The sequence below is a fragment of the Telopea speciosissima genome, chromosome 9 (assembly GCF_018873765.1).
Source record: "Telopea speciosissima isolate NSW1024214 ecotype Mountain lineage chromosome 9, Tspe_v1, whole genome shotgun sequence".
Taxonomy (NCBI): Eukaryota; Viridiplantae; Streptophyta; class Magnoliopsida; order Proteales; family Proteaceae; genus Telopea; species Telopea speciosissima.
In genome coordinates, this window is record NC_057924.1 from 41,564,211 (window position 1) to 41,585,542 (window position 21,332).

Here is a 21,332-nt window from a genome sequence, read left to right on the forward strand (position 1 = left end):
CATGCCTGCTACTCTTTTCAACTATCTCTCTCTTTACTCTGTCTCTTCTCTACGACTTTACCTCACTCAAGGTGTACTAGCTAGGTACTACTCTTGTTTGGCTTCGCTGTCGGCTCTGGTTTCCAATTGCAACAAAGCTCCCTCTCATTTATTTATACTACGAGGGAAGCAGAGGATCCCCACCAGCTTGATCGCATTGTAAACCATCTAGAGATTCTGTACTGTTCGAATCGAGTTGAATGGCCTAGATTCTTCGAAGTGACTTGGATACCTTATATGGTCAAATATACCTTTAGAGAGAAACTTTTGAAAAAGCACGAGTGTTTTGGTCCTCTCCTTTCTGAGTTGAATGGTCTAGATTCTCGTTTTTTTCTAAATTCTTGTTTCTGAACTTCCTAAATACTATAACCACTATGAGCATCCCCTAACGCCTAAGAGTAATTTAATCCTTTTTAATTGTATCATTTGTTAATTATTAAGAGTTTTTTTTTCCGTAAACTAATTATTAAGAGTTTATGATCAATGTTTAGTTGCTTGGACTTGGGAATGAAAGAAAAATTAGTGAATATCAAATTGCGATGTATACAAGTTATCAAAGACTAGAATAATAATAAAAAAAACCAAGAGATCAATATTTGGTCATGTAACGCCTGCACCAGTGCGAGTCCAATGAGAGGGCGTGCAGAGGCATCAACATAGATGTGAATTTTTATTTCATGGGGGCGAGTGTAGTGCAGTTCGGGGCTAAGAGCTCAACGCATGGAAGATGTTTCATCCAACGGCACAAGCTTGATTGATCCAGTTTTTTCTTCTTTCTTCTCGAGCTCGACACCGTTAAATGTTGCATCTTCCACTTGTCAAGCTCTCAACCTCGAACTGTACTACACTCCTTGGTTAGGGAATTGTAAAGGATTTATTTCCAAAACATTAATGCTTGTTTACTACTTTGAGAGAGACGTTAAATTAAAGGATATACATGACCCCTGGGCCGGGCATTGAGAGAGAGAGAGGTTAAATTAAAGGATATATATGAAACACCGTTAGGAACAAACAGAAAGGAAAAATGGAATTTGAAAAGATGAAACAAGATTCCCTCAATAACTAAAATAGAATTACTAGCATTAGGTTCCTTAATTAAGAGTTAGACTGATAGAGGTGGGGCATTGTTGCATATTTAAACCATAAATGAACTTTATGTAGTTTGATTCACCCCGAGAGCATCCAGACATGCATAACAAACAATTAGTAAAACTTTTTTAAAAAAAAAGAGTAGAATTTTAAATGAAAGAAACAACAACAAAAGGACTAAGAGTTGTTAGCAAGACAAACGGAAATAGGTCGACCAAAAAATATTAAAAAAAAAACAAACTTTGTAAGATTCTAAGAATTCTTAATTAAGTAAAGAGAAGGAGGAGGGGGAGAATATTGCAAAAAAAAAGTGGCATCCCCAATTTGCAAAGTTTTTGGGTGGTATCTTTAATCTTTTCTATCATTCACTTGGAGAAAATTTCTAGAGACAAAACAAGCTTTAGACCTCAACTGATGGTAGGTAGTGGTTGCTTGAGCTTTGAGCTATTTACTAGTTTCTCGGCAACAACAACATAGTAATATTAATAGTCATAAAACATTATGTTACATCCGTGTTGAAAGCGATCTAATTTGAACTCTTTTTAATAGGTGCTGCCCCAACAACTGTCAACACTGGTGACATGTGGGCTGTAGCAGTCAAGGTGTTAAGTGTGATTGTTGAATACCCTCTGTGTACATGCTCTTGGTGTGAAGAGAGTAGGAGGAAGATATCCGCTTGAACTTCCAGATGATTGGTGGTAAGTAACTTAATCATGTGGTGTTAATCTGCATATGCATAGTAGAGTAACATCATTTTACTGGGCATAATCCCTACTAAACACTCTTGAGTGTAGGCAAGAACATTGGAGAAAATCCAGTCTAAACAATGCAGTTATGATCATCCGGACAATCATATCGGTCAATCATTGATCATCCGGACAACATCATCCAGAGGGTTCTGAAACCCCTAGTAATGAATTGTTGTCTGTGGGGCCTAGTGCTTCGGGATAAACTCTCAATCACATATCCCATCACATTGTGACACCCACCTACATCTTCATATACCATATGAGGCCAAGGGGGTGGGCCCACATGGTCCAGGTAGAGAAATAATGAGATTTATGAAATAAAAGACACAAACCTAATAGGCCTTAGTAGCCTTCGTCAATAAATATGAAATAGACTCTAAAAACCTTATTTCACACATTTTTAGACAAGAAAGAAGGAGAAGGGAGAAGAGAATAAAGAGAAGATGAAGGGAAATAAGGAGAAAACTGTGAAAAGCTTGAAAAACTGCATCCCATTTGTTGTCTTACCCTGACCTGAGGTAACCTATATGCACTCTCCATTTTCTTCCCACATTCTAACAAATTCAGACCTAGGATTGGTGTATTAGCTGGATTTCTATATAAATGCAGTGATCATCTTAAAACCAGACCTAATGTTGGTATTGCTAGTGAGTAATGAATTTTGGTTGTAAGTCCGAAACCCGAACCCTAACCCGAATTCGATTATAAATTCGGAACCCGAAGTTGTAGCATCAAGTACGTTATGGGATTTTAGTTGGGTGTTCGAACGAGTAGATGATGAAGAAAGAACCTTTTCAGCAATGCGTCATATACCAATAAAATAATGGATACCTCCCCTGTGTAGTTGCAAGACCCATCGACAGATGTACGGATCGTGGTAAATCCCACTAACTGACAAGCATAAGCCGTGTTTGATATTTAAAACTTAAATATTTCTAGCAAGAGTGTATTAGTAAGTGGGGAAGATCCCCAGAGAAGAGCCCTAGGATTTCATGAGCGAAAAGCTATAAATAAGGCATCAGAGGCAAGAAAGGATGCAAGCAGAGTCTTGGATCTAGCTTTGAGTCCAGTGTGGGCTAAATAACAGGGTACATCGGATCCACACACGGATTCACACCCAAGCTTGGATCCAGCTTTGTATCCGATGCCGGTCAGATACGAAATTTTAAGAATTATGTGTAATACATTAGTATATGTTATTTAAATGGATTATATTATAATAATGTTACTATAATTTAAGAAGTATTATCATATTAATTTAATATAGATTATATACAATATAATAATATGATGTTTATATTTATATATATATATATATATATATGATTTATTTATTCATGTAGCACATAGGTAATATAGTATTACTCAAATAAATAGGGAAGTAGGAGATGGCTAGAGAAGTAAGAGGTGGCTTGTTGGACAAATAGTGAAGTAGGAGGTGGCTAGGGAAGATGAGGTGGCTTGGTGCATAGAGAAGTAGGAGGTGGCTAGGAAGAAAAAATGGGTTGGTGGACAAAGCCACCTTGCACATGCAAGGTGGAGGTGTCCTTAATGAGATTTGGGCCAATTCTCCTATCTAGACAAAAGACTCAAACGGTTGAATCATTCTATACTACTAAAAAAAAATAATAATAATAAGAAAAGGAAAAGAAAGAAGAAGAAGAAGAAGAAGAGCAACAACTTGGGAGCTTAATTTCATTTTGTAGGTAAGAATCTCACTCTCTCTTCCATTTTTATGTAAAGCCCCATGGCTAATTTGTCAAACCTATTCTCTCATCCAATATTAATCCTTGATAGTTCCTTTAGAAATCTATTAAAATTAAAGTTAAATCATCTCTATGACCACTCTTGACCTTCCATTTAACCTCTCACTTAAATCTAGGAATTTTAATGGCAAACTCTAGATTTGAGTCTTTTTGAATGATTTATTCATTGAACCCAACAAATCCTTTGATAAGAGTAGAGTATTATGACCCTAGATGGCTTAGTGACCTTTTTCCCCAAGCCCTTATGGCTTAAAACCCAAGTGAAATCAAGTTGAGAAGCTCAAATCTTAGAAATTCGGATTCAGCAGAGGTGGACTTAGATCAGAATCCATAATAAGAGCCCACACCAATTCTGTTTTCAAGTGGACCCAGTGGTGGACTCAGACCAGAATCCATAATAAGAGTCTACACCAATTCTGTTTTTAGGTGGACCCAGAGGTAGACTCAGGCCAGAATCCACAATAAGAGTCTACACCTATTCTGTTTTCAGGTGGACCCAGAGATGGACTCAGACCAGAATCCACCCAAGAGTCCGGTTCAGGTTTTTGGGGTATTTTACCCCGATTGGACCCAAACACTGTGCCTCCACATAAATGGGCTAAAATACCACTTCGAGTTAGGTAGCATGTTCTGTCTTCTATTCTGGGAGATTGATCCTTGTTTAGTAAAACGATATAACTCCTGTGTGATCTGAAATGTACATACAAAATTCTCCATTTTTCCTTTAAATTTTTGTAACTACCGCTAAACCTAAATGTGATTCTAAACCTATTCTAACCTAACCCTAAGGCTACCTTAGGATCCCACCAACACTCAAGCATATCTTAATACTTGTGTATGACTTAATAATTAAAGGGAATAATCATTTGGTCATCGAATCTAACGACAACCAACTCGAGAATCAGTCCAGCTTCGCAAACACAAGCATAACAAGGTGAGTGGGAATATGCCATACATGTAGGTGTAATACAATTGTTGTGCTATAATATAGTAATTGATTACATTATTTCTCACTCTTATTTCTTATTATTGTTATGAGAGTTAAATGGAAATTGTTGAGGTATGATATTATTGTTGGCATGCTTTGATATTATTGTTGACATGCTTGCATATGATTATTAGAATAGATGCCGTAGTCGGCTTGGAAATAAAAGGTATGGTGTGCCGTAGTATGAGATGCGGGAGCACCGTACACTTCATACTATGTTCATATAGAATGACATGTGGCTAGGGATCAACATCACCCGTACTACGAACCCTTGCCAACAGGGGTTAAGGTGTTGGATACCACAAATGTGTGAGGCTAATGCCCTGAAGGGGCATTGCTCAGTCAGTAGACTCATCAGGTCATTAGGACAGGTGGGGTCAGTTGTCCCATCAGTCAATAGGGCTGGTGGTAGCACAGTGGTAACTTAGAGGGCTAGTCGGGCTGACCTTGGGAAGGGATGCTGGAGCCGACTAGTTTTCTCCGACAACTCAATGGATGTATCGCAGATAGGGTTAGAAGCCCTTACCAGGGATACATGTATTGGGATTGTAGTAGTACCTATTTACCTGGACTTAGTTTTGTTGTTAGGTGGATTAAATAATAAAACTGAACCTCATGCATATAGGATCATGTTTGTGTTGCATCTGCATGCATGGTTTATTTTTCATTCATGGGGCTCGGTAGAGCTCACCCGTGTGGAATTTTCTCTTTTTAGATGATCCTACAGGTAAATACGTTTGTGGCCAAAAGGATTACTTGAAGAACAGGAACTGATGATGTGGCGTTACCTTTTTATTTTCTTTTATTTAAATACTATCCTTTTTTGTGGATGAATTTCTACTGTTTATATTTTAGAATAGTGGTGTGTTGGCTCGATGGTCATGAACTTGGGAACATCGAGCTGTTGGAACTTTCAATGTAAATAATATGTATAACACTTATAGCACTTTACTTTCCCTGCACTCTGATCAATGTAACACGTGTTATCTTGAAATTGTGTTGTGCTTGTGATGTGTATTTACTGCATTTGGATCCTGGTGGTCTCCGAATACGTCGGGTATTCGGGTCAGCAGTTGAATTCTCCCAGGGGGTGGTTTCGAGGTGTGACACCTAACCCCTTTTAACATAGGGTTTGTTAATTTCTAAGCTGCCATGCAATAATTTCTGTAAAAACATAAGCTTTTGGTCATGTATCAAAGAATTAATCATGCACCTTTTACTATGGTAGCAATTAGGTTAGATAGGAGGTGGAATTGTTTTGGCACTCCTATGGAACCAATTTGACCATAGGTAAACAGTTGTGGGATCACCACCGGATAACCATCACCAGTCGTCCGGATTGATAAAAACATGATTATCCAGTGGTCAATCTGCCACAGAACTTAGATTGCGTCATTGGCGGTCAGTGAATAGCTTATTGAAGAAGCTAAAAGAATGGACCTAGAGCTGATGATAGAGGGTGCCACTATATCATTGGCAGCATTGGTGGTACAACCATCTCTCGGGTTTAAGTCAACCCAATAAACGGGTTACTGGGTTGGGTTTTTGGGATAGCAAACGGGTCGACCTGATCCGAAGCAACGCCCTAAGCGGTTATGGCGCACGATAGCAAAACCCCAATAAATATATATATTTCTTTATCCAAACCAGACGGCGAGTGAGATCACCCGCCGCTGCCAGGGGTGGCTGGCGACGATCCACCCACCGAAATTCTTAGAATTTTGAGATCTACACATCTGTATGATTGGTTTCAAATTTTGCCGGCTAAAAAAATTGGCAGAAAGCTTATGTCCATACGAGTTTTCCCAAAAATAAAAAAACTCCAAAAACCTTGATTCGAAACGAAAAAATTTGATTCCCTCGGCATGATCTATTATTTTTGAATCCATATAGGTTCAAGAATGGATCTATGTAGGCTCTAATACCACATGTTAGAATAGTTTGATCCAAATAGGGACAAAACCATAAAAGCCAGGATCTTCATAGGGCATTCAAGAACACAATCAAACAAATAATAGAGAATCAGAGATAGAACCACTAACCTTGTTTCAAATCCATAGTGATGATAATCACAGTGAAAAATAAAGACCAAAGATCTTGATGCTTCCACTCTATTCCCAAAGATAACTGGCTTGATGAGAATACCGTAAGCACAGGGATGATGAACACTGAATATCTCCTTCTCTTTCCAGAATGCATTTCTCAATAGAGATTGAGAATAATTAGTTGTGATGGGCTAGAGGGGGGACCTAGCTCTCTTTATATAGTAATTCCTATAGCGCCTCTCTCGTCATAGTCCCAATAGGAATCTACCTGACCCACACTAAAGCCAGTCTACATAGGACTCCTAAAACCACTCAATGGCCCTCTTTATTGGACCACAATTAGGGTTAGCCTGGTTTAGTTAAATTAGGAGACTTTTTTATTTTTAACCCGAATATTCTCTGGGACCCGGGCTAGCCCCTAGAATTTTATTAAAATCAATAAGAAAATAGAATACACTGGGGGGGACATTCCCGCCTTACCCCAACCCTCGCCAAAAAGGCTATAAACACTCAGTTCTCACATACTCAAATCTTCCCCCCCAATCTATTTTCTTATTACAGGGAAGCCTAGTGCATCTTCTCGGACTATCCTCTGTAACTCACATGGGAGTTCACTATCCCCTGCAAACAATATGTCCTCCTTCCTGTTACAGGCGTAGTTCACAAGCCAGTCTGCAGCCCTATTACCTTCTCTGTACGTGAAGGTTACAACCGCCTGTATCTCTTGTATCAAGAACAACATCTCCTGAAACCAGTAGCAAGCCATCCATGAATTACATTGCTTGGTTAAAACACATCGGACCACTGTAGTTGAGTCTGAGCTGACATACACATTATGGAATCCCTTCTCCCTACAAAGGCTGAGCCCATCAACTAGCACTCTAATTTCAGATAAATTTTTGGTGCACTCACCATAAAACTTGGCACAGGCTGCGACCACACTCCCCTCTCCGTCTCTGATAATAGCACCCCCACCCCCCATTCCCGGGTTACCCCTACACGCCCCATCTATATTAAGTTTGACTGAAGTAAACGGCGGGCACCAATAGACCGGGGTTGGGGCCTTGTCCATGAGAGGTTGATGCACCAAGCCAAAGAATTGCAGCACCAACGACTCCTGAAGAGATGGTGGTTTATATCGCTGGATCAATGGTATTTCATTGATCCACCCTCTAACCACATCCACAATGGTTCCGGCAAACCGAGCCTTCTCACCATTTCTCCTGTTATTCCTTTCCCTCCATAGTTCCCAGACAACAAACATCGAAACTAAGCCCGTAATGACACCACACAGGCTTCTACTGCTTACATTGCCCTGCCAAAATATTAACCTGCTCCTCACCTCTTGCAACGCTATATTTTCTACCTGCATCAACCGTGAGTAGAACTCCCAGACTTTTGAAGCCGTCCCTCCCCCCACTAGATAATGGGAAGCAGTTTCTATCTTGGGTGAACCACAGCATAGACATTTCGACGCCAACGGAACTCCTAGCCTCATGATTGAATCATCAGTAGGTACCCTTCCACATAAAACCTGCCATGTAAAGAAACCAATCTTCGTTGGTACTGCCTAGTGCCATATCCATTTTGCAAAAGCCCTCTCCACATTAGCCTGCCTGATTGCTCTCCATGCTGATTTTGATGAGAAAACCCCAGTCCTTTCCTGCATCCACACAAGCCTGTCATCTATTTCTGATAGAAAAATCTTCTTGGACTGCAAGCAATCCTGTATCTGCTGATCATCAATTTTTTGCAGCTCCCCTTGGTCCCAAGTGCCATCCTCGTTCCAAACATCCCTTACTCGCAGGTCAATGTTGAGGTTGTGAGCTCCATCCACCTGGTCCAGCAAGGCACCAAACCCGGACCAATTATCTAGCCAAAAAAAGACATCGCCCCTACCTACAAGCCATCGCGAGTTGGAGAGAATAAAATCCTTTAGATACACAGCCCGTCGCCAAGAAATAGTACCTGTCGCTTTGCAAGTTGGCAGTGCTATATGTTGATTTCTCAAGAATTTTGCTTTGAAAAAGGCTGACCATAAGGAATCTGTAGTAAAAACTTGCCATAACCCCTTCAACCGTAGAGCATGGCCTATATCCTCCAGTCTTCTAACACCAAGACCACCCTCAACCATAGGCCGACACACCTTTTCCCAACTCACCCAGTGATGCCAGTTTCCCCTCTCCGATTCCCCCCACAAGAAATTGGCACAAAGGCTGTCAAACTTGTGAATAATGGTCCTTGGAATGTCTAAAGAAGCAATGATGTGGATAGGCATTGATGAGAGAACATGCCTTAGGAGAATCATTCTCCCCCCTGCAGATAACAATTTTCCTTTCCACCCCGCTATTTTCTTCCGCATTCTTGCCAAAAAATCTTCAAAGAAATGGACACGTAGCCGTCCTGCATACAAAGGTGCTCCTAGATAAGTTAAAGGCAGCCTTTTCCTTTGGTACCCTGTAATCGCCTCTATCATACGACATCTGTGCTCTGGCATTTTATCACCCACAACGAAGCAACTCTTTGCTTTGTTTACAACCTACCCAGACGCTCCTTCATATCTTCCAATAAAGCCTATAATTTGCTTCAAATATTTTTTAGGGCCCTTTGCAAAGATGATAGTGTCATCCGCAAACAAACTGTGTGAAATGCCTGGGCACCCCCTTGGGACTTGAAAGAACTTGGCTCATCCTTCATTAAACAACGACCTCAGCCCTATACTCATCATCTCCTCAACCATAATAAACAACGTCGGTGATAATGGGTCGCCTTGTCTCACCCCCCTTGACGACTTGAAGAAACCTGCAGGTCCTCCATTAAGCACCACCGAGAACCAGCAGTTCTCAACAGTCCTCTTAATAAGCTCAATCCACTCCGCTGCAAAGCCAAACCTTTCCAAGACTGCAAAGAGAAAACCCCACTCCAGTCTATCGTACGCCTTAGCCATGTCCAGCTTTAAAACCACATTACCTCCCCGGGTGTTTCTGTTGATGTCATAAACCACCTCTTGCACTAGGGCAATATTATCATGAGTAAATCTACCTTGGACAAAAGCGCTCTATTCCTCAGAGATAATATTTGAAAGAATAACAGCCAGCCGAGAAGAAATAATCTTCGCTATTATTTTATAAGCAAAATTACACAAATTGATAGGTCTAAAATCAGAAATTACCTCTGGGTTCTCCTTTTTTGGAATGAGCACCAGGTTCGCCGATGTGTAACCCCTTGGCAGCCAACCCCCAGAGAAGAAGTCCTCTACTGCTCTCCAGACATCCTCTCCTATAATCTCCCAACAGGAGATGAAAAAATAGCCAAAAAAGCCATCCAGGCCTGGTGCACTATCCTTCGAGAGAGCAAAAACAGCCTTTTTAACTTCCTCCTTAGATGGGATGTGCAACAAGGCCACATTGTCATCATCTGTTACCACTCTAGGAATAAAATCCAAGAGATCCTCATCATTTCTAACTCCCTGAGTCGAAAACAACTCAGCAAAGAACCTGGCTGCCTCCATAGCAACTCCCTCTATGCCGTGTACCCACTCCCCATTCGCATCTCTGACTTTTTCCACCCTTCTAATACGTCTACGAACATTGACTATAGTATGGAAGAACCTGGTATTCCTCTCACCTTCCTTGAGCCATCGAACCCTAGATTTTTGTCTCCAAAATATCTCCTCTTGTAACAGGACATCATGGAGTTTCTTTCTGGCATCCATCAACGCCCTTCTTGAATCATCACTAGGTGACTGCTCTGCTTCAATCTCAGCCCTGGCAACCATGTCTTCCGCATTTCTTGCATTTTGGTGAATATTCCCAAACACTGTTTTATTTCAGCTCTTAAGTTTGATGTGCAGTGCTTTCAGCTTTAAGTAAAGGATCTGTAGAGGGGACCCGTACACTTGATTTTCCCAACATAGCTGAACACATTCCTTAAATCCAGGGTGAGTAATCCACATTTGTTGGAATTTGAATGGAGTAGCCCAAAAGGTCATCAGAGCCGTAGAGTGCAGCATTATTGGCGCATGATCCGAGCATTCACGATTAAAGTGTTCCACCTTGTTGTGACCAAACGAATCTAGCCATGCAGCATTGAGCAAAACACGATCAAGCCTTGCAAGAATCTTCCCACCGCCCTCCTAATTATTTGACCATGTGTAAACATTCCCTTGATAACCACCACCCACCAAACCTGCATTATTTACAAAAGCGCCAAAATCCTCCAAAGAGATAGGGCACACTTGTCTTCCTCCCACCTTTTCCGCAGGGCTCAAAGCAGCATTAAAATCACCACATACAGCCCATGGGGTGGTATGAGGAGACTTCATTAGATAGATTTAATTAATCCTAATTAAAATATGATTCTAACATATACATATAACTATTGAGGAATTCGAATCCCTCAATAATAACCCAAAGAAATTTACATGCTTATCCAATTATCTCCATATCATCATCACCTGTACAATGTAAGCTTTGGAAACCGTTCACTTGTAAATCGGTAAACTAATCTTTCATGTAATTACGTATTTTTAAAAGGAGAAAACGAAAATCTGCAGAGATCCACACCATCGATCAGGTCACTATCAAAGCTTCTCAGAAGTATATGGCATATCTAATTTAATTTGCCATTTAAGAACATAAGACTCTGCACCCTCTATTCCTCTACTGAGTAGTGATCCACTGTTCAAGTGTGTGTGGCTGGGTATAGCTAGATATATGCCCATTGCGTTCTGTTCTTACTCAAGCTCGTTTTTGTTTGAAGAAAAAAAAAATAACAAGTCAGAATTCACAACAACAAAATGATAGAAAATTAAGAACAAATGGAAAACGTAGTCTCTGTACAAGGATTTGAGAAAGAATGTACACAGGCTTCAAGATTGAAGCAAGGAATTACATAAATGTATTCACACTAACTAATTACATCTCTAATGAATTTGAAAATGGAAGAAGAATGAAATTGGGTGATGAAATTTGATTAACAACTAATACGATGAGAACTTAAAATCTTCTCCCTCTCCTTTCATATCTTAATAGTTTGGATTTCAGATTCGGAGACACGAGACTCATAGAATCTAGCGATGAAAGCGGAGGCCTTCCTGTCAATGTCAGGTTCAGCAACCCAGCGGTCTTTGTCTTCGTCGCTGTGTTGTACTCTTCTCAGGTTCACTGCATCGTCCCACATATCTTCTCCTCCGTCGCCTGACTTCCTCCCCTTGCCTGTCTTGAAACCGTTAAAGATGGAGAAGAAGGATGACTTTCTCTCCCTTCCTTGCCCAAGCCTGCTGCTCTTTTCACCCATCTCTCTCTCTTTACTCTGTCTCTTCTCTACGACTTTACCTCACTCAAGGTGTACTAGCTAGCTACTACTCCTGTTGCTTCGCTGTTGGCTCTGGTTTCCAATTGCAACAAAGCTCCCTCTCATTTATACTACGAGGGAGGCAGAGGATTCCCACCAGCTTGATCGCACTGCAGACGATCTAAAGATTCTGTTCCGTCCGAATCAAGTTGAATGGTCTAGATTCTTCAAAATGACTTGGATACCTTATAATATGGTATTATATACCTTAAGAAACAAAACCTTTTGAAAAAGCATAATTGTTTTGGTCCTCTCCTTTTCTAATTGACCCTAACAGCTTCCGCCGTCGCTCTCTCCTCCAGTCCTCATGTTAACTGAACTTTTTTCTTTCTATCCCGTTTTTTCTAATTTCATGTTTCTGAACTTCCTTCTCTCCCTTTTTCGCCTCTCTTCCTCAAGAAAAAAACCTCTCCAATGCTCCTTTGGTGTAGTGCGATACAAACCGGTTTTGTAAGCGATCGATATCGTGCCGTTATCGAATCAATGGCACGGTTCAGACAAGGGATAAAATAGTCAATAAATCTATTTTTAATGAAGAATAGGGGGCAAATTTGTCCGATACGGTCAATCTATGTCGACATCGATCCAACATCATATCTGTTTCCGAATTGACCGATACCCATTCCAATACCGTGCACTAAAACTATGACCCTAGCGCCCCACCTCCCCTTACCCGAAAAAAAAAAATTATATATATATATAAACTCCTCTGTAACTAAGAAACCTAAAAAATGTAAAGATCAAATTTTTGGAAATTTAAGATGTAAAACACAAAAAGAATGAAATTACTATTACCTAATATTGTTTTTACTTTGAGAATGGTTTATTGTCTACGGAGAAATCTAGGTTGTAGTGGCCCCCTTTTAGGACAACAAATTAAAAAGGTTGTATGTTACCTTTTTTAACTCTATCATTTGCTAATTATTAAGAGTTTTTTTGGTAAAGTAATGATTAAGAGTTTATGATCAATGTTTAGTTGCTTGAACTTGGGAGTGGGTGAAGAATTACTAATTAAATATTAAATTGGGATGTATAAAAGTTATCAAAGACTAGAATAATTTACAAAAACAAAAAGCCAAGAGATTAAAATCTAGTCATGGAACATTTGCACTAGTGCGAGTCCTATGAGAGAGCATGTAGGGGCATCAACATAGATATGAATTTTTATTTCAGGGGGGGGGGGGGGGGGAGGGGGGGCGACTGCGGTGCAGTTCGGGGTTGAGAGCTCAACATGTGGAAGATGCTTCATCTAACGGTAAAAGCTCGATTGACTCAATTATTTTTTTATTGCTTCTCGAGCTCAGCACTGTTGGATGGCGCATATCTTGCACGTGTCAAGCCCTCAACCCCAAATTGCACCGCACTCTGCAATTAGGGAATTGGAGAGGATTTTTTTTTCCAAAACGTTAATGCTTATTTATTACTTTGAGAGAGAGATTAAATTAAAGGATATATATGACCCCTAGGCAAGACCTTGAGAGAGAGGTTAAATTAAAGGATATATATGAACCATAGTTTAGGGAAAAATAGAAAGGAAAAATGGAATTTGAAGATATGAAACAAGATTCCCTCAATAACTAAAATAAAATTACTTGCATTAGGTTCCTTAATTAAATAGTAAGACTGATAGAGGTGGGCCAATGGTGCATTATTAAACCATAACTGAACTTTGTTTAGTATGATTCACCCTGAGAGCACCTAGATATGCATAAATATAAGAATTAGTAGAAAATAAAAAAAGAAAGAGTAGAGTTTGAAAAGGAAAGAAAGAACACAAAAAGGACTAGGATGAGTTGGTAGCAAGACAAGAGGAACTGGGGTGACCAAAAAATATTTGAAAAACTCTTTGTAAGATTCTAAGAATTCTTAGTTAATGGTAAAGAGAAAAAGAGGGAGGGCGAAAGCATGGCAGAAAAAAAAGTGACATCCCCAATTTGCAAAGTTTTTTGGTGGTATCTTTAATATTTTCTATCATTCACTTGCAGAAAGTTCTTTTTAGACAAGACAAGCCTTAGACCTCAACCGATGGTTGGTAATGGTTGCTTGAGCTTTGAGCTATCTTACTTGTTCTTGGGCAACAACAACAACAATAATAATAAAAATAAAATATTACCATTAGATTAATTCATTCATTCACAAAAGGGGACTCCAATTGTATTATTCAAATCTAAGTACAACATGGCACTTTCTCATATTATATTTAGCTTTTAGTATTAATTTTATTCTTCTTATAATATTAATTAGTGTTTTATTATTAGCAGCGTTATTTTCTAACTAAGATGTTTTCGTTTATTGAGTGTGACTTACAAGCAATGCAATGGAGTAGTTAGTTCACTATTGGGGTTAAGAACAAAGTTGAAATGAGTTTAAAAAGCCAATTTTTTGTTATTTCACTTTTTTTTTAACTTTTTTTTTGTTAGATCACATACACCAAGATCCAGTTAAACTAGGGTTTGGATCATACCTGAATGTGTACGGAAGCGCAACGGAAGAAGAATCAATAGCCAAGGTTATGGTTACGAGCACTTGAACAAAGCTCCACGATCTCTAAGGAGAAACAAGAGAAATCCACACCACAAATCCCTGGGCAGCAAAGATAGAAACCCAAATAGAAAAAACACAGAACTTGAAGAGAGGGAGAGAATAATTTCTTATACACTGGTCTAGGGTTTTCGGTTATCTTAGATATATAAAGCCAAAACCTTGGACCACCACTTTTAGATCCCCACTGGGACTCTAACAGAGAGGGGGGAGGGGAGTTGGTCACTTAAGTGACCGGCTCCCTCTCCTCTATGTGGGTTCGGCCGGTTTGCCCCTTATGGACGGTCTGGACCGGGCCCATGGCCCAATGTCGATTTACATCTCCCACTGGCCCACATTAGGCACATAAGTTTAAGTATACCTTCAAGTTTCTCTCATTCCATGTTTATCCTTCATATAGGAAATGGGGCATGCGACCTGTCGAGATGATACAGGGTAGGAGTACTATATCAAACTTCCATCTAGCCAACATAGTACATCACTCATAAACAATCTTGAAATACCCCAAACGATCCAATTACACCAGATCTAGCACTCTCAACCCCTCATGATGAGCAATGCTAACCCTTTGTATGCAATGTACTCATGACTACGTCGATCACAAATATGACAAGTCGCCCGGGTAATGAGTCACAAAACAAAGGTGTAATGTCAGATGGTTTCCCTGAGCCCCTCATGTCAATCCAATTATCTCCAATAGCTTTCCCGATCGTTTTCCGCTGGACCGCATCATCCATGATCCTAAGGAGAACGTCAAAGTAGCTTCATTGGATATCCTCTTCATGACATGTCTCAAGTGATAAGGGTACCCTGGGATTAATATAATCCACGTGGCTTACACAGTGATGAAGTAGGGATCCATTCAGTCACTCTCATAATCGGTCGATATGAGCACATGCAGTATGATGTGCATGCTATGGCGGAACTCCCACTAGGGTGGGCATGTCACTCGCAGTAAATGGAGTTGCGACCTAAGTTGTTATGGGCCTAGGACCCTATGTGGGTAGCCTAAACCATGGTTCAAGGTTAGGGCTACGATTGATTCCATATCGTCTGGTCAGAGTCTAGGTAAAATGTTAGCTTACGGAGGTGGGAAGGTTTTATGCACCCACTCCACCCGGATGAGCGAGTCTTTCTAATAGATGCTACAATTCAAATATTCTCCCGAAAAAAAATTTTTATACCAACATGCAAGGCTAACATTTATTCATGCAATCATGATATAATTCTTATATTAATCATATGCAAACACACTAAAGGAGGTTATTTTAACAGCCTACAATATACCAAATTTAAAATGAAATGAGGAGTAGACATACCTGAGTTCATCCCTCGATGAGAGTTGAAAGGGAAGATTCCCCTACTTCTTGGGAGAACGTTTACAAAAAAATTTTGGTAGAACTCCGGCTTATTAGAAAAGCTTTGTCAATGAAATTTTAGCAAAGCCCCGACTTAGAGGAAGGAGGATTGACTATCTCTCTTTCTGGTGGAAAACTATACCTCCTAAGAAGGGTTGACCTTAGAAGTGAAACAAGCATGGACTTTTAGGCTAAATTAAGAAAATTCCTTTCTTCCGGACATGGGGCACCAAGGGACTGCTGGACTAGGGATAGTAACAAAGCGTGTAAAGGGGAGTAAAAAGCTAAAAAAAGAAAGTTCTAGAACCCAAAAATTTTGATCTTAAATGAATGAGAAGGGTTCCCTATGGAACCTAGAAATTTTGATCTTAAATGAATAGAGGGTTCCCAATTTATTAGGAACCAAGGGAAGGGTTAAAAGTGATCCACATATCACTTTATGATATTTAGATCCATGGATTACTTTAGTGATCCATAAATCACTTTAATGATCCATTGATCATCTAATTCGTGAATATATCACTTTGTGATCCCGCAATGACCCGCAACGTGATTTTGAGCATTGATTCGCATTTGAACATCCAATTTTTTCATGCAATATACCTTGGAATCATATTTTTGGGCACTATACAATAGTGTGGGTGATGGTCCATATTTTGTCTACAAAAATATTTTAAAATTCAAGAGAAGTGTTAACACCAGTGTTTGGGGGAATTTTGGCAGTCTTTTTTGTTTATGCTGCTTCTGCACTATTGGCTAATGTCAAAGTGTTTTGCATTCAAAGTCATTTATGCGAACCTTATCAGAGTCATGGCATGAAACACATGGTGGTTATATGGGTGAGTCCTTCTTGAGAGAGATAAAATGTCAATCCACATCTTGTTTTCGTTATCGCCGAGGGGTATGACAAAATTCAACATCTATAGAATGCCCCTCTTTGGCTAAGGCCTCTGCACCAGCCGAAGGTCAAAGAGAAAAGAGCATCTGATTTTTACACCTAGAGCATGTATTGCCAACACCCTGTTCAGTAGTGACAAGGTGCAATGCAAAATTACGAACAATAAAACCAAACTTGGTAAAATTTGATCAGTTAAATCATGGCCCACTAGAAGGCTGGAAAACATTCAAGTTGCCTACTATTAGGCTAAAAACATGTAGATTGCCTTCCATAAGGCTGATAATATGTAGATTGCCTTCCATATGGTTGAAAATATGCAAATTAGTAATGTTCATATAATCTTTCACAACATAGAAAAACATTCATAGGGTTATTTATTTATGGTGGGGTTTGGAGGATACTCCCTATTGGCATCCCTACAACTATAAGGCTTTTTGAATGACAGTCCCTATTGGTAGCCCGACTAGCTATAAACCCAGGGATTTTAGAGGACACTTCCTATTGGCAGCCCTACGTCTATAAACCTAAGGATTTTAGAGGACATTCCCTATTGCCAGCCCTACAGCTATAAACCTAAGGGTTTCAGAGGATACTTTCTATTGGAAGCCCTATGGCTATAAACCTAAGGGCATTTGATGATTGAGGATCAAAGGTAATAACAGTGGTCAAACGACTTTGGTACTCCTCCTTGGCCAATCTCTAGTTACAAACCTGAGGGGGTAGGAACGATGCCCTTTGGATGATGATGGAAATAATAGTGATTTGGACACCCTTTGGCCAATCAGAAATGCAAGAGGGTGACATGGCACCACTCAATCGATTAACTTCACTAGAGAATGATGGATAATGAGGTGAGTTAGTGTTGCATGGCTGATTACGGATGCAGAGGAGTGATTTGAAACTGCTCAGCCTATAGCAGATGTACAAGAATGAGCACTCTTCTAGGGATGATAGGAGTGATTTGGCGTCCTTCAGTCGATCATGAAAATATGAGTGACAGGACACCCTTCGGCCGATCATGGGAGTATGTCAGTGATTCGACATCCCTTCAACCGATTACTAATGCTGGTATTATGGAGCGACACCCTTTAGTCAATCCAAGAAAATGGAACTTTGCAGCAACACTCTTCAGTTGGTCCATGGACATGATATGTGGAAAGACATCCATTGATCGATCTCAGAGAATGGAACATTGGAGAGATACCCTTCGGTCTATCCAAGAAAAATGGTGTGGTTTTGGCCAATATAATTTAGATGTGATTTTTTTATGAAAAAACAATGTTTTGATTTGAAATCGACTGACTACAATCCAATACAGGTGATACGTATCATAATCGGTGGCGATATCAGTGGCAACTGATACCACCACCAATTCTGTGAACTAAATCAACGTGGATGTGTCACCAGGTCATGTATGACTTGTTACAACGACTAATGGTTTTTGTTATGGACCAACAACTAATTTATTGATTAGCGGAGCAATAGAGTATGGCATTCTTATAATAATCTTGAATGAACTATAAATTGCTTATAGAGATAATGGAGAGATGGATTCATAATTTCATCTGGTCCAGGGAGGCTGACAGTGTTAAATCTATCACCGTTAGGTGGGATAGCCTTTGCAAGCCCAAAAAAGAAGGGGGTCTTGGGATCCGTCGTCTAAGGGATCTAAATTTGGCGTTGTTATCTAAATTGGCCTGGTCGATAAAGACAGACAATTTGGTTTTTGCAGCTTTCATGCGAGGGAGATTAGTTAAAGCCAATGGTTCTCTTAAAAAAGCAATAGGATCTTTGACGATTCTTCCTCGGCTTCGCAAGTTTTGGGATTTTGTTTGCTCGGCAGAACGTTGGGTGGTTGGCAATGGAAACTCCATTAAATTTTGGTATGACAAATGGACTGGGAACCAAAGTGTTGAGGATTTAATGCAGCCTTTCAAATTCCACGCTCCCTCTCTGTGTTGGTCTCTGATTTTATGGTGGAGGGAGTTTGGGATTTCCCGGAGACCACAGTCCCAGCTCTGCAAAATATTTTTTCTTTAATCCAAAGCATGGATATCTTGGATACTAGCAGGTACGATTGTCGTGTATGGGCTCACACCAGTCTGGTATTTTTTTGGTGGCGTCGGCCTGGGATGCTTTAAGAATCAAGGCTGCTCCTACTGAGTGGGGTCGGGCGATTTGGCAGAGATATTTGCAATCTCGTTCCTCTATTTTTGCGTGGCGTTTGGTGGCTGGAGCTCTCCCAATTGATGACAAAGTGCATTGCAAGGCAGTAGCACTGGTGTCTAGGTGTGAGCTTTGTGGGGATGATTGTAAATCTGGAAATCATATTTTTTTGGACTGTGCTTTTTCGAGCAATATTTGGAGGGAAGTTCTTTATTACTTTAATGAGAGATGGTGCGGGTTTCCTTCTATTGAACTTTTCTTGGTGGCGAAGAAAATTAAAGGTCATTCCCCTGCCCAAAGTCTGGGGGACTCTCATCATCATTATCTGCAGCCTTAACCTGGTACCCCGATACGGGGGCAATTAACCCACCATGCTACGCTAGATCTCCAATCCCTTACAACCTATGACTCCTATGGTGGTAATGAGCAGCTTTTTGTAGGTAATGGTAAGGGGCTGCCGATCTCTAACATCGGTTCTGGCACAATCAATTCTCCCTCATCTTCTATTTCCTTTCATTTAAATGATGTCTTGCATGTTCCTTGTATATCAAAACCTCTTCTTTCAGTTCAAAAGTTTGCCAAGGATAATAATGCATATTTTGAGTTTTACCCCTCTTTCTTTCTTGTGAAGGATCGAATAACCAAGGAGGTTCTACTATCCGGCCCAAGTAAGGATGGGCTGTATGTCTTCTCCCTGCCTTCTTTTCAAATGAGTTCCAATATTGTTGCGGGAACAACATTGGATGGGTGGCATAGCCGACTGGGTCACCTCCATAAAGACCTACTTCATCGCATGATTCGCATAAATAAATTGCCTTATAATAATAAATCCCTATTCCCCCTTTGCAAGGCATGTCAATTAGAGAAATCATGTCATTTACATTTACCCCTTTACCCATCTCGTAGTTTATTTGCACTTGAACTAATTTTTAGCAATGTTTGGGGCCCTGTCCATGTCTCTTTGGTTTCTGGCCATCGGTATTTTGTCATCTTCGTTGATGACTTTTTGAAGTACATATGGTTTTACCCAATGACCCATAAATCTGAAGTTTTTCAAATTTTTCGTCGTTTCCAAACCTTAGTTGAGCGCCAATTTTCCCGTAAAATTATCTCTATCCAAACCGATTGGGGAGGTGAGTATCGTACTCTCCCTTCCTTTTTTGACCAAATGGGTATTTGCCATAGAGTTTCGGCCCCCCATACACATGAGCAATAAGGCTCTGTTGAGAGGCGACATCGCCACATTGTTGAGACCGGCCTCTCTCTCCTTGGCCATAGCTCGGTTCCCCAGCACTATTGGCACAATGCATTTGACACGACAATCTATCTAATCAACCAAATGCCATCCAGGGCTTCAATGGACTTTTCCCCATTTCAACTATTATTTTACAAAGCACTCGATTATTCTTTTCTTCGGGTATTCGGATGCTTATGCTTTCCCTTTTTAAGGCCATATAATAATCACAAAATGGACTACCGGTCTACCCCATGTGTGTTCCTTGGTTACAGTACCTCGCATACCGGCGATATCTGTCTTGACCGCTCTACACATAAAATTTATATAGCCCGGCATGTCAGGTTTCATGAATCTGAGTTTCCTTTTGCCTCACAAACCGCCTCCTCCTCAATCTCATCATTGGCACCTCTACCAACACCTCCATGGGCAATTGCTCCCAATAGGTTACGACCACCACCCTTACACTCTCCCATTGCCACTACTCCACCCACCCCCACCCTCTCCTCCACAAACCAGTCCTAACCTTCCCTCCCCACCCCAGCCGAACGCTACACCATCCCCCATGCTGTGTACCCGCTCTATCCACGACCTATACCTTCACACCACTCCCATCCCCACCGCTCTATCTACCAATACAAACCCCTCCCTTGAACCCACGTGTTACACTCAAGCCAACAAAGTTGCGGAGTGGCGTACGGCAATGACGTAAGAATTCAATGCTCTCTTAAAAAATGGCACTTGGGATCTTGTACCACCCCCTCCCCCATCTAAAAATATTGTGGGTAGTAAATGGGTGTATCGGGTCAAAAGGAAAGCAGATGGCTCTCTTGAACGCTACAAGGCTCACCTTGTGGCAAAGGGCTACCACCAACAACTTGGCCTTGATTACACTAAAACTTTCAGTCCGGTTGCTAAGCCCACCACCATTCTCTCACTTGCTATTTCAAATGGTTGGGCCATGCGCCAACTAGATATCCATAATGCCTTCTTGCGTGGCATACTTCAAGAAGAAGTTTACATGTCCCAGCCTCCCGGGTTTGTTGACCTGACCAAGCCCAACCATGTCTATAAATTATTGAAGTCTCTCTATGGGCTCAAGCA

The 21,332-nt window shown here is 40.5% G+C and overlaps 1 protein-coding gene across 1 annotated transcript; it reads right to left on the reverse strand.

Annotated features, from left to right (window-relative positions):
• Positions 1-8,246: 8,246 nt before the first annotated feature.
• Positions 8,247-10,454, reverse strand: LOC122638906. The gene is made up of 3 exons (XM_043831757.1): positions 9,849-10,454; positions 9,456-9,734; positions 8,247-8,513 (listed from the first exon to the last, which is right to left on the reverse strand). The coding sequence occupies exons 1-3, from the start codon at positions 10,452-10,454 to the stop codon at positions 8,247-8,249; spliced, it is 1,152 nt and encodes a 383-aa protein (XP_043687692.1).
• Between the last annotated feature and the right edge of the window lie 10,878 nt (positions 10,455-21,332).

Coding starts and splice junctions, on each gene's coding strand:
- LOC122638906 (XM_043831757.1), bottom strand. CDS start 10,454: ATGGTTGCCAGGGCTGAGATTGAAGCAGAGCAGTCACCTAGTGATGAT. Junction 9,735..9,848: donor CAAAAAAGGAGAACCCAGAG/GTAATTTCTGAT, acceptor TCTGAGGAATAG/AGCGCTTTTGTCCAAGGTAG. Junction 8,514..9,455: donor TCTTCAAGTCGTCAAGGGGG/GTGAGACAAGGC, acceptor TTGCTGGACCAG/GTGGATGGAGCTCACAACCT.